The sequence below is a fragment of the Clinocottus analis genome, unplaced genomic scaffold, assembly GCF_023055335.1.
Source record: "Clinocottus analis isolate CAN_PGR_092001 unplaced genomic scaffold, fCliAna1.0.p SCAF_9, whole genome shotgun sequence".
Taxonomy (NCBI): Eukaryota; Metazoa; Chordata; class Actinopteri; order Perciformes; family Cottidae; genus Clinocottus; species Clinocottus analis.
This window is the reverse complement of record NW_027176251.1, coordinates 1996565-2010303: the sequence shown is the minus strand read 5'-3', so window position 1 is coordinate 2010303 and position 13739 is coordinate 1996565. Positions and strand designations below refer to the sequence as shown.

At 41.7% G+C, this 13739-nt stretch overlaps 2 protein-coding genes across 2 annotated transcripts; one reads left to right on the top strand and one right to left on the bottom strand.

Moving 5' to 3' along the window:
* Positions 1-707: 707 nt before the first annotated feature.
* s100v1 (S100 calcium binding protein V1) lies at positions 708-4316 on the bottom strand. Its single transcript, XM_068570829.1, has 3 exons — positions 4207-4316; positions 1333-1461; positions 708-1103 (listed from the first exon to the last, which is right to left on the bottom strand). Exons 1-3 carry the CDS (start codon positions 4216-4218, stop codon positions 933-935), a joined length of 312 nt encoding a protein of 103 aa, XP_068426930.1. The 5' UTR covers positions 4219-4316; the 3' UTR covers positions 708-932.
* Positions 4317-7942: 3626 nt separating this feature from the next.
* Positions 7943-12837, top strand: LOC137781122 (uncharacterized). Its single transcript, XM_068569705.1, has 4 exons — positions 7943-7994; positions 8860-10466; positions 10656-10775; positions 12364-12837. Exons 1-4 carry the CDS (start codon positions 7943-7945, stop codon positions 12418-12420), a joined length of 1836 nt encoding a protein of 611 aa, XP_068425806.1. The 3' UTR covers positions 12421-12837.
* Positions 12838-13739: the final 902 nt, after the last annotated feature.

Below are 13739 nucleotides of genomic sequence, written 5' to 3'. Positions count from 1 at the left end.
GAATTATGTTTACTGCTATTACTGTTTACTTTTATTTATTACTTGTTTCTTATTGTACGACTTGCTCTTGTATGCATGCATGCATGTATGTATGTATGTATGTATATACTATCGATACTTTATTGGTAGTGTGTGTGTGTGTATATATATATATATATATATATATATATATATATATATATATATATATATATATATATATATATATATATATACACACACACACGCACGCACACACAATAGATACTTTCCCAGGCACATATGTACACATTGCATATATACATATGTGCGTGGGAAAGCATCTATTGCAAACCTACCAGTTAAGAGTTGATTGTATTGTGATGTTCTAAACCACATCTGGTTTAGACTAGTCCTAAACTTTTGTGTCGTTGCATTGTTACGTCGTTGCGCCTTTTGTGTCATTGCGTCTTTGCATCGTTGCATCTTTTTGTCATTGCGTTTTTTTTTGTCTTTGTGTCATTGCGTCTTTGTGTCGTTGCATCGATGTGTCTTTCCAAGTTCGGACTTGTGAATTTTTCTTTTTTTTTAATTTTTAATGTCAGGCTGCGGCAGCACTTGGTGGCCGTATTTCAGATTCCAGTTTCTTTATTTTTATATTATACTGTCTTAATGTAATTTACTTCTTTCTCAGATCATTAATGATTCCACACATTGATTCATTCATTTATTATTTTTATTTCCTGATTATCAGATTTGTTTTTCCGTACTTTCAGATCAACGGGTTCAGCAGATTGAAGGTAGTGACTCATCTGTTCCACAAACTATCTTTGGACTCTTCTTCTCTTGGTCTTCCTCAATGTCCTGCAGCGCCGCCTGTGGCCAGCGCCAGTGTAGTGGGACCTGTCTCAGGTGTGCCTGTGGTCTCAGGTGGACTCCGGTGGATCCGGTGGACTCAGGTGGTCTCAGGTGAATCACATTAGGTAGCAGCCACAGCTGACGTTCTTCTCCTTGTGGGTGGAATTAAACAGCTGGAGGGCCTCTTTGTTGATCAGAGTCCAGAAGTTCTGGAAGGAGATGCTCTGACCCGCCTCCACCCCCATCTGGTCCAGGACCTGAGCCAGACCCTCCTCTGTCTCCACGTGCTGCAGACAGGAAACAGAAAGTCAGCAGAAACCGTTAACAGAGTCAAACTGATTCCCTACAGAGGAAACTCATCTGCCATCTATCTCTAAGGCTGAGCCCTATGGAGGATAATACCTGCCCCTGATTCTTGTCCCTGCGGATGGAAGTCTACATGGTGATATTATAAAATAAAGAAGACTTAGACGTGGAGTGTGGTTATTAAATATTGATTCGTGGTTATTGATCAACCTTGGCAAAGCCCGGCAGCTGTTTGGAGATCATGTTCTGGAACTGCGTGGCGTTCATGGTCGGTCCGTTGTCTGCGGCTTCGTGGAACTCTGTGACCAGCGAGTTGATGGCCACCTCCAGATCTGAGAGCTGAGACAAGAACACAATAATTAGAAGGAAAGAAAAGCTCTCAAGGAACCAACTGAACTTTTACTAAAATGGTGAGAAGTTTCCAGGATGAGATCATCAGTTCTTCTTCAGTAAGAGTATTAATACAACAGCAGTGGTAGCACATGTATAAGTATTATTATATAAGAGTGTATATGATATCATTGTATTACCATTGATGCATTAGGTGAGGTAGTATTTAGTAGCAGAAAGTATTAATACAAGGTAAGTACTGAGTGATGAGGTATTATTTCATGAGCATGATTATCCTTACGGTTTTAAGGCGGGGTTTTTTTGTTTTTAACTGCAGAGTGACTCATTATGTCAACACAGGGTCTTTGCACTCTCAGCCAATCAGAAGTCGGAGTTCTTGTTTGCTCTCCTCTGGTGTGAAGTTGCAGTTAATCATCTACATGAAGGTCAGGAGGCCTGAACCCGTTTCACATGCTCGTGCTGGAACAACTTCCTGCTCCGAGCGCAACGCCGCGAAGAGAAAGAGACGTCTGTCTTTTGTTTTAAGGGGAATTGACAAATGTTTTGCATATCTGTTATTTTAATCATCAGGTAAATCCACAGTTATTTCATTTGTTCATATCCAGGACAAAGAGACCGGGGGAGTGGGGCAAAACATAACGCCAGTGAGCATGCTCTGTGGTAAAAACCAAGATGGCCACGACCAAAATACAAAACTCGAGGCTTCCAAACTTCAGTCCCCAAACCAACGAGAGACGTCACATGACATGTTCATTCACTTCAAACCAGTCGACGCAAACCTTCATGCAGCATTTCACTTCAGTTACCTCTCGTTAAATTCACCTGTGAAATATATGAATAAAACGGTAGAAACATATAAATAAATGTTTAAAACCAAATGTTGTATTATGTTTTTTTTTAGTAGAACTGTTGTCTGTCACTACTTTCATTAAAATGATGAAAATGAGACTGAGAATGGAAAAACAGAAATTACATCTTTCATTAATTTATCTTCATTCCACATTCTGCTTTTGGTATGAAGCCCAGAAACCCAAAACACTGTCAAAAGAAATGTTCCATCATCCAGAAATGTGGCAACGAATCCCCATAACGTGCTTCAGGGCCCCGAGAGCTTCACGTTTGGCTCCTAGAGCCTCACGTTTGGCCCCTAGAGCCTCACGTTTGGCCCCGGGAGCCTCACGTTTGGCCCCTAGAGCCTCATGTTTGGCCCCTGAACGTGCAAAACTATGACCGAACCCTCGGATCCCAAACCTTGTCCCAGCACACAACAGATGAAACTAGACAAGGTCAGTTTTTCTCTTAAAGTCTGAGACAAAGAGAGAAGAGGAAAAGAGCCTCGGACGTGAGGGGCCCCGGCAGCCTCAGGCTGTTTAAGAAGACGTGAGCGGTTCAACAGCCGAGTGACATCACACCTCTGAGGACTCGCTGGCCTTGCGCAACAGGGCGGCGGCTCAGACACTCCAACAGAAACCAGTCGGCTCTCAGACCGCCGGCCTTCTGAGTCGAAGAGCCTCATCACAAACATTTTCTGTGAATTCAACAAACTTGTGGAAAGCTCGTCCATCACACACACGCACAAAAGAAACAAACAAAAATTCAAACATGCCTTCAGGAACGGCTTCTGTCCTGCTGCTCATTCTGTGTGTGCGCATTGGTCTGGTTTAGTGATGCTATGTTTTATGTGATTATCCTGCAGGTACACTCGGCTCACTGACAGTTTTCCTATTCATTAGTGTTAAAATATAAAATACATTTATGGTTCTCGCCCTCAAAGCTTCAGACGCCGTTCAGGGTAAAGTGCGAGGAGTTGTGGTGTGGTGAATGTGTTTTTTTTATATCTGAAACCACCGTACTGTGCACCGTTAGCTTCTAGCACTGTTACCGTAGTGTGCACCGTTAGCTTCTAGCACAGTTACCATAGTGTGCACCGTTAGCTTCTAGCACAGTTACTGTAGTGTGCACCGTTAGCTTCTAGCACTGTTACCGTAGTGTGAACCGTTAGCTTCTAGCACTGTTACTGTAGTGTGCACTGCTATTTTCTAGCACCGTTAGCTGCAAGCACGTGAGCACAACTAAGTATTTATCATCTTTATTAAAGGTCATTTCAGTATTTCAGTAAATATAAATTGACATAAAACATGTGTTTGTCCTCAAGTGGTCTCTGTTGACCTTTCAAAATAAGAGCGTGTGTTTAGCTTCATGCTAATCCTGTTCTGAGCAGGATTGTTTGCTGAAGGCGTGAAGTGAACTGGGACCAGTTTAACTACTGGGACACGTCACTCTGCTGTTGAATGCATTATATGCTTAAGTTCACTTATTAAATATGATTCCTTGTAGAGAGGTAGAACTCAAGTACTGTACTTTAGTACAATTTTGAGGTAAGAGTATTTCAATTGAGAAATTATACTTCACTACATCTCAAATAAGATCTAGTACTTTCCACTGACAGCTTCATCTCTTTGCAGATTCAGATTATTAATAAACTAATATCAATAACGTCATTAAACAATACTTTTACTTGTATTTATACACAGTTCTAGTAGTAATCTGAGTACTTCTGCATTTAGATACAACATAAACTTCATATCAGTATTTATTTTGAAATTAAACTGTCCCTGAACGCACCATGCGGCTCCGCTTCTGTTCTCAGAACGACTTCACTTTATTGATCATCATGTAATTCTGTAATCACGTGATCATGTGGTCACCTGGTCACGTGATCGATCCTCTTACCTTCGTCGTCATGTCGCAGCTTCAGTCTTCAGGGTAAAACTCCTGAACTGCTGGAGACTCCGCTGTGAACTCACTTTATACCGGAGACCTGAGTCCTCCCACTGCACGCGCGCACACACGCACGTATGCACGCGCACACCGGGAGCTTTATTCTATGAGGTACTTGTACTTAAGAGTATTTATATTACATAAAATTAAATAAAATGAGCTGCAGCTGCAATATGACATGAACACATGAATAATGATATTATTTATTACTATGAGTACTTTAGTAGTACTTTAGTGATATTTCAGTCGTACTTCAGTAGTAATTTTGCAGTACTTCAGGAGTACTTTAGTAGTATTGCAGTAGTACTTTAGAAGTACTTTCCTTCAGTAACATTGAAAACGTTTTAACTCTTCAAATGTCTCAAAAATAAAAACTCTGCAAACAAAAGTTTCTCCTCCCAACAACATGTTTATTTTGTAAACAAACAAACAAATAACACGCGCTGCATTGTGTTCATGAACCTCCGTTCAGGTGAAAAAAATCATGACGTCATAGTCTCATTGAGTTTATTGTTTTTAAATAATCTGCTGAAAGAAAACGTTTATTAATTAAACTAAGACGTGAAGAATTACACATATCTCCATATTAATATCACATGTATATATATATATATATATATATATATATTTATATCACACATATATTAATATCATATATATATATATATATATATATATATATATATATATATATATATATATATATATATATATATATATATATATATATATATACATATATATATATATATGCGTGTCTGCAGTCTCCCGTGTGTCCAGAGGGGGGCGCTGGAGGAAAGCTCACAGGAAGTCTCTACTGGCTGAAGATATTTAATCTGTGAGAATTATAATCATAATTATAATCATAATAATAATAAAACAATGTAAAGCTAAAATACTTCATCACAATGACAAACAACACAAACACGTAATATTTACACTTATGAATTATGAACTCATGAACTACTATAAATACATGAAAAGTTCTAATGAAGATATGAGTGATGCTCTGTTTCTAGATGAAGAGAAGAAACCATCTGCTCTTCATCATCATGTTCTGACAGGAAATGATGGAGAGCAGTGATGAAGAGGTCGGTGTCTCACCTCTGAGGCGTCGTCAGTTCTCTTTCTTCAAACACATGTCCTGAACACAGAAACAGTTCAGAGGAAATGAAATGGTGATGGTGTGATTAAAGGTGTAGAACCAGAGAGTGATGGTGTGATTAAAGGTGTAGAACCAGAGAGTGATGGTGTGATTAAAGGTGTAGAACCAGAGAGTGATGGTGTGATTAAAGGTGTAGAACCAGAGAGTGATGATGTGATTAAAGGTGTAGAACCAGAGAGTGATGGTGTGATTGAAGGTGTAGAACCAGAGAGTGATGGTGTGATTAAAGGTGTAGAACCAGAGAGTGATGGTGTGATTAAAGGTGGAGAACCAGAGAGTGATGGTGTGATTAAAGGTGTAGAACCAGAGAGTGATGGTGTGATTAAAGGTGTAGAACCAGAGAGTGTATCTTACTTGTGGATGACCATGGATGCCACTATGATGATGAGCAGCGTGAGCAGAGAGAAGAGAACCAGAGGAACAACCAGCAGGGAGTCCAAACGTTTGCTTCCTGTGAAGCAGAAATGGAAGTAAGAGAACATCAGGAAGAAACTCTCATTGTGTTACAAGTCTTCTGGATTCTGATGTTAGTTTTGTTTCTATCGCTTCTCAAGCTCTTCATCACAGATCCGCATTGCCCGACATGAAGTTACACATGTTTTTATTTCAAGGTTGTAAAAGTAATCTCTGCCTGTACCGCCAAAATAAAAGTCAATATGACGTCAACTAGGATCCTTGTTTGGTGGCAAAGTGAACAGAGGAACAGACCTTCATCTTCTTCTTCCTCCACTAACACACTATGAGGTGTGGAGCGTGTCACGATGTTGTTCTTCAAGCCACAGGTGTAGTTCCCAGAATCCCCTGCGCTCAGAGAGCCGAGGTGGAGGGCGGGGCCAGTGAATGTGAGGGCGTGGCAATCCCTGAACCAGGTGACCTCCAGTTGGTGGAAGGAGCACGTTGTGTTGCAGGTCAGAGTGACTGCTTCACCTCTTTTAAAGGTTCCCTCTCTGGAGCTTCTGATCTCCATCTGAGTTACATCTGAAAGATTGAAATCAACATCACGATCATGAGAGTATTGATCAGCAGAATCAATGAGAGGACGATTGAGACAACCCTACGGATACTCGTCCCTCGTTACAGTACCCTAGTCGACTATCTTCACTGACTCTTTGTAACTCTGTGAATGTGGACAGAGTCGTCACAAATCTTTGGATGATCGTGTGAAGAGAAGTCCAGAATTTGATGAGTTACAATAAACGGTTTTAATTAAATTTCAAATGGTGGTACTGAACAACATTTCAGCTGTCTCTCTCCACAGACTGCTCCTGTCTTTCTTCGGCTTAGAAGACCTTAAACAGGAAGCTGCAATCTGTTTTAACATCCCAGCATTTTGGGCTCATTCGTCTCTCATTGGTTCATTTCTACAGCATGCGATTGGCTAAAAACCCCACAGGGGCGGAGTCGCTCTTTGGCTTAGGTTTTGCTGGTACCTGAAGTCCTCACTCTGTCCTCCTGTGTTTTGCTAACACAATTGTTACCTTAAAGGAATGTGTTATTCAGTTCCATAGTATACAGTGTAATAATAACTTTTATTCTTAGTCACAGTATCCTCTAGAAACCAACTCATGCAAAGCATCTTCTTTCCTTCAGCTGTTCAAATGGATACCCTTCTCGACAGGCCACAAATCAAATCCTTTGTTCTTGCTCATTTGTTAAACCAAACATTTGATCTGTGTGTAAATGTGCCCAGAGTGACTCTGCTGTAATTCATTCCATGCATACCTGAAATACCCCAAAACAATAATCCATTCTAAGTATTTTAATGTACACATCACAGAGGAGATCTAGATGAGTTGAAGTCTTGAATATACCTTTATTGGATGTATAGATATCTAGATAACCTAGTGTCTTGAATATACCTTTATTGGATGCATGAGGAGTGACAGGTATCAAGCTTTGATCCTCCAGGAGTCTTTTTTCGACATACTATAACATGTTTTCTTCCCACTGAAGGGATATTTGAGGTGAAGAAGAGCATAACCTAAGCGGCAGTGTTTCTCTCTGGCGGCAGTGATGTCACCGTGGACTCCAGGACTTGGTGACATCACTGCCGCCAGAGAGAAGCCTGCGAACACCCAGCACCCTCAAGGGTGTTACGACAGGAGGCGGGGGTTACCTGTGACGGACAGGTGTCGCTTAACTAATCACAGTGAGCCGTGCTGGTTCTCCCCCTTACTGTCTCCTCTTGTCTCCTCCCCCTTCATGTCCTCTAAATGTGACAGAAATGTGTGGAGGGTTCAGTTCTCGGCATCAAAGGACAAACAAACCAGTTAAATCTGTTCAGGTATTTATTCAAGAAACTTAATACTAAATCATAATAAAAATGATTAATATGGTAAACTGTGAGCACAGAGTTGAGCTCTGGTTTTGCTCTGTGTGCCAGGCCCCTCCTTCTCCTCTCCCTCCTCCACCTGTGTGCAGGTGAGGTGTATAAAGGACTCTTTCTCTGGATGGAAACAAACTCCAGAAGGCACTCACACTGAGATCTTTGTCACAAACGGTTTGGGAGCTTCCTGCAGAAAGATGGAGACGCTGCTCGCGCTCTTGATCGTCGCCGCCGTCGCCGTCTCCTCAGGTAAAAATAAATAAATAAAAAACACTCTCAGCTCACCTGACCCTATATTGTTTTAACTCTTTGATACTTGTTTGTTCCATTGAAGCTCAAAGTAAAGCGATCAGAGAGAAACTAGACCTGTTTTCAAAACAGGAAGTTATTGTTCCTTGTACTATTTATTAATCTTACCGATTGGTTTGTAGATTAACTGACAGATTGTTCATTCTACAAAGTGTCTCCTGGAAAAGTAGTTGATGGATGTGAAGTTCCAACATACGGACTGAAAGTAGATGATTCTTCACATGTTCAGTGACTTGGGAAGAAAAGTCTGAATAATGAATGTTGTTGGATCACATGAACATAATGTTGCTAAATAATTAAAGTTATATTCTGTAATTATGGTCAGAGAGGATTTTTTGTTTGTTCTTATCTGAACTTTCTCCTTTCCGTACGGTCGCATGGTGAATTCCATCTTGTATTTTGAAACCAGAAGTGAGACGAGAGTGACACTGAAATTAACATTTTTAGGGCATAAAATGTGACAGTTAACTTTGATGAAGTGAAAACGCCCTGAATGGGTTAAAGTAAAAAGACAAAAACACAGACAAGTCCCACACCGGACCTGTCAATCACGCTGTAGCCCCGTCTCTAAGTCTATGCTTCATGTGTTAAAGCTGCATTCTCTCTCCTTACAACCAGGGGGCGACTCCACTGGTTGTATAGAAGTCTATGCTTCATGTGTTAAAGCTGCATTCTCTCTCCCTACCACCAGGGGGTGACTCCAGTGGTTGTATAGAAGTCTATGCTTCATGTGTTAAAGCTGACCCTAAATTCTAATAAATCTGAACAACACATGGATGCTAATTTTTTTTCTTGTTGTCTTTAGAGTCTTCTACTAGGACTGTTGCCATCTCTTCAACCACCAAGTCCACTCCCAGCACCACCAGTACAATCACTCCGGCAACAAATGGATCCTCCAAGACTGGTTCCAAAGTCACCCAGTCCAGTGCCAGCACCATCGGTACAATCACACCGGTAACAAATGGATCCATCACGACTGGTTCCAATGTCACCCAGTCTAGTGCCAGCACCATCGGTAAAATCACACCGGCAACAAATGGCTCCATCACGACTGGTTCCAATGTCACCCAGTCCAGTGCCAGCACCATTGGTACAATCACACCGGTAACAAATGGATCCATCACGACTGGTTCCAATGTCACCCAGTCCAGTGCCAGCACCATCGGTAAAATCACACCGGTAACAAATGGATCCATCACGACTGGTTCCAATGTCACCCAGTCCAGTGCCAGCACCATCGGTAAAATCACACCGGCAACAAATGGATCCATCACGACTGGTTCCAATGTCACGCAGTCTAGTGCCAGCACCATTGGTACAATCACACCGGTAACAAATGGATCCATCACGACTGGTTCCAATGTCACCCAGTCCAGTGCCAGCACCATCGGTACAATCACACCGGTAACAAATGGATCCATCACGACTGTTTCCAATGTGACGCAGTCTAGTGCCAGCACCATTGGTACAATCACACCGGTAACAAATGGATCCATCACGACTGTTTCCAATGTCACCCAGTCCAGTGCCAGCACCATCGGTACAATAACACCGGTAACAAATGGATCCATCACGACTGGTTCCAATGTCACCCAGTCCAGTGCCAGCACCATCGGTACAATCACACCGGTAACAAATGGATCCATCACGACTGGTTCCAATGTCACCCAGTCCAGTGCCAGCACCATCGGTAAAATCACACCGGCAACAAATGGATCCATCACGACTGGTTCCAATGTCACCCAGTCCAGTGCCAGCACCATCGGTAAAATCACACCGGCAACAAATGGATCCATCACGACTGGTTCCAATGTCACCCAGTCCAGTGCCAGCACCATCGGTACAATCACACCAGCAACAAATGGATCCATCACGACTGGTTCCAATGTCACCCAGTCCAGTGCCAGCACCATCGGTACAATCACACCGGTAACAAATGGATCCATCACGACTGGTTCCAATGTCACCCAGTCCAGTGCCAGCACCATCGGTAAAATCACACCGGCAACAAATGGATCCATCACGACTGGTTCCAATGTCACCCAGTCCAGTGCCAGCACCATCGGTAAAATCACACCGGCAACAAATGGATCCATCACGACTGGTTTCAATGTCACCCAGTCCAGTGCCAGCACCATCGGTAAAATCACACCGGCAACAAATGGATCCATCACGACTGGTTCCAATGTCACCCAGTCCAGTGCCAGCACCATCGGTAAAATCACACCGGCAACAAATGGATCCATCACGACTGGTTTCAATGTCACCCAGTCCAGTGCCAGCAGCACCAGTAACACTACTGCACCAACTCCAGTCCCGGCCAGCGGCGATGGCGTCCCAGGATGGGGGATCGCTCTGCTGGTCCTGGCTGCTGTGATTCTGCTGCTGATAATCCTGCTGCTCATCGGACTGGTGAGTCGGGCGGGCCATTTGTTTATGTCACAAAATCATAATCTCTGTTATTATGAATAATTTTAACTAGATCGCTTGTTGACTTTGAGAACAGAACTTTGTGCTCTGCTAAATATGTTGGTTGTGAAGAAGACCTATGATCATAAACATACAGAGCTAATATGCCCAGTCTTCTGCTCCCCTCTCCAGCTGCTGTGGTGCTGCTGCTTTCAGGGGCGTCACGACAACTTCCATCCCAACGACAATCAGAGCAACATCCCTCTGTACACCACGCACACGCGCTTCGACGGGACCAACGGGATGAAATACGTGAGTCAGGAGTCTCTGGATACACACCTCTGTGAGGACATGTCCCAAATGTCCTCACAAGGACACTTCCCGAATGTCCTTACAAGGGCAGGTCACTAACGTCCTCACAAGGACACTTCACTATTGTCCTCACAAGGACACTTCCCTAATGTACTAACAGGGACGCTTCCCGAATGTCCTTACAAAGGCAGGTCACTAACGTCCTCTAATCAAATTTTTGTCCCCATAAGATATGGTAACACACACACACACACACTCAGACACACAAACACACACAAACAGGGCAGAGTGTGTGTTGGTTGTATCTTTGTCTGCGGTGATGTGAGTCCTGAGACATATCATCTGTCTGGTCCATTCCCATTAACGCAGCCACATTGTGTCTTACTGGTACAGAACCAGAAGGATAAACCACTACGAGCATAAACCCTTACCATTAAAAACATGACCGTGGCCCTGCTTTACATGTCTCGGGTCCTGGACACGAGGTGACGTACGTTTAATATCGAAGGGTGTGTGTTGACTCATTGTCACAGTTATAAACTTGTTTGTGTTTAATCAGTCAAGGTCAACATTTACACAGGAAACAAAGAGAAATAATATCTGCAGCGTGATTATCGCTTTGACAACTGAACGGACACAATGTGGGCGGGTATTGACTCAACGATAGCAATTTACTTTTTTATTTTTTCTTAACCTGTTCACAGCTTAGAAATATTGCATTACTTCCCTGTTTCATTACAACTATGGGGCGTAGTCACGTGACATCAGCGTCTCGCGTGGCTCAATTGTGACATCTTGGGGTCCACTTATTAAATGTCAGAAGAAGTTGACCTAGCGTGTCCGCTGTCTGATTATGCAAGAGCCCTGCAACCTCATTTCCTTCTGCCTTACCAAAGAAAGATTTCAGCGGTTGCAATCGATCCTTTTATTCAAGTTGAGCAGTTAGACGCGGATTGCCTGCCACCAGTGGAGGCAATGGATATTGCTTTGTACTTAGTACTGGAGACAAGTTTTTACAGAGAGACTAAGGTATCAGAGCTCTTCTCATGTTGGTCTTAAGTCACGCCCTCCCGCTACACAGCTGTCCGTCGACAGAATCTCACTCCAAGTTTTATTGAAAAATTGGCGGCTATGCACAGCAATTCAAAAGCTTTATGATATTTGAATATCCTTATAAAAGGTGTTAGTGACATTAGAGTTCACTGTTACTAATGCACTAACTAACCCTTAATAACACCTCAGTAACTGTTACTAACTAACTGACCCTGAATAACACCTCAGTAACGGTTAGTAACTACATAACTAACCTTTAATAACACCTCAGTAACTGGTACTAATTACATAACTAACCCTAAATAACACCTCAGTAACAGTTAGTAACTGGTTTAAGGCTGTGCTGCATGTCTTACAGGCGGACCATTAATAACTAACCATTAATAACACCTCAGTAACTGGTACGAACTAACTAATCTGTAATAACACCACAGTAACTGTTACTCACTAAATAACTAACTAACTCTTACTAACTCCCCAGTAACTAACCTTCAGAAACTGGAACTGGTTTAACGCTGTGCTGCATGTCTTACAGGCGGAGATGGACAAGCCCATGAAGAACCGGACTGGGATGTACACGGTCAACCAATAGAAACACAGACAACACACAGCTAACCAATAGAAACACAGACAACAGTCAACCAATAGAAACACAGACAACACACAGTCAACCAATAGAAATACAGACAACACACAGCTAACCAATAGAAACACAGACAACAGTCAACAAATAGAAACACAGACAACATTCAACCAATAGAAACACAGACAACACACGCTTAACCAATAGAAACACAGACAACAGTCAACCAATAGAAACACAGACAACATTCAACCAATAGAAACACAGACAACACACGCTTAACCAATAGAAACACAGACAACAGTCAACCAATAGAAACACAGACAACAAACGTTTATTTTTTAATTCATGGATCAAAATGTTCTTAACATGCCACTCAATTACATTTCATCTCAGCTGCTTTTATTTATTTAAATAAAGACAACAACAAGAAAATGAGAACAAAATGTGCAATTATTGTGAAAAAAGACACTTTATAAAATCATGACATGCTAATTGTTACATTTTGTATATCTTCAAAAAACATTACTTAATATAAATACAATAATGTAAATAATAAACTTTATGTAATTATATTATGATTACTACTACTAGTATGTCACTTTTATCTTTTTATGACATATTCTGTAAAAAGAAAGAATTACAGAATTTATTATTATAAATGTCAATTTGAAAACAATGACAATAAACTGGCATTACTCGTGTTAATAATTATATTCCCATTTATTGACTCTTTACACTTTGTGCATTTTTAACCGGCCTGAGTCGAGTGGCACGGCGCCGTGCCACTCAGACATCGACGTTTTATAAATATTATCATCTTTGCGATAATACGTCAGAGAGATATGGTTTCAAATCTGGCGGAATCAGTAGACGTTCCACTTCCTTGTAACCCTAAAGCATTTTTTGTGTTTTTTTTTAAATTATTTCTGTAAATCCAACTGACTTGACATTGTTTGATATAACAGTCACTTTAATTATGTTATTGAATATATGTCTTTTTTTTTAGTCATTGCCTGATACTCACAATATTACGCATACTTCCAGTACTTGTGCCTTTGTTTTGATCCAAAACAGAAAGCAATCCCTCATTCCCTGAGGACGTTTTATTTATTAAACTAGGAGCGAGGAGGCAAGGAGAGGAATCGAGGAGGCAGAAAATACATAAATCGGGGAAAAGAGAACGACCAGAGGTCACTGCGTTGCTTTGATTGACAGGTTTCCGGTTCCTCCCAAGACCTCGGCTCCTCCCACTCTGTGATATCATTATGACATCACCTCTGTGAAAACAAGGCGAGCGCTCAGTGTTTTTTATCATCCTGTAAAAA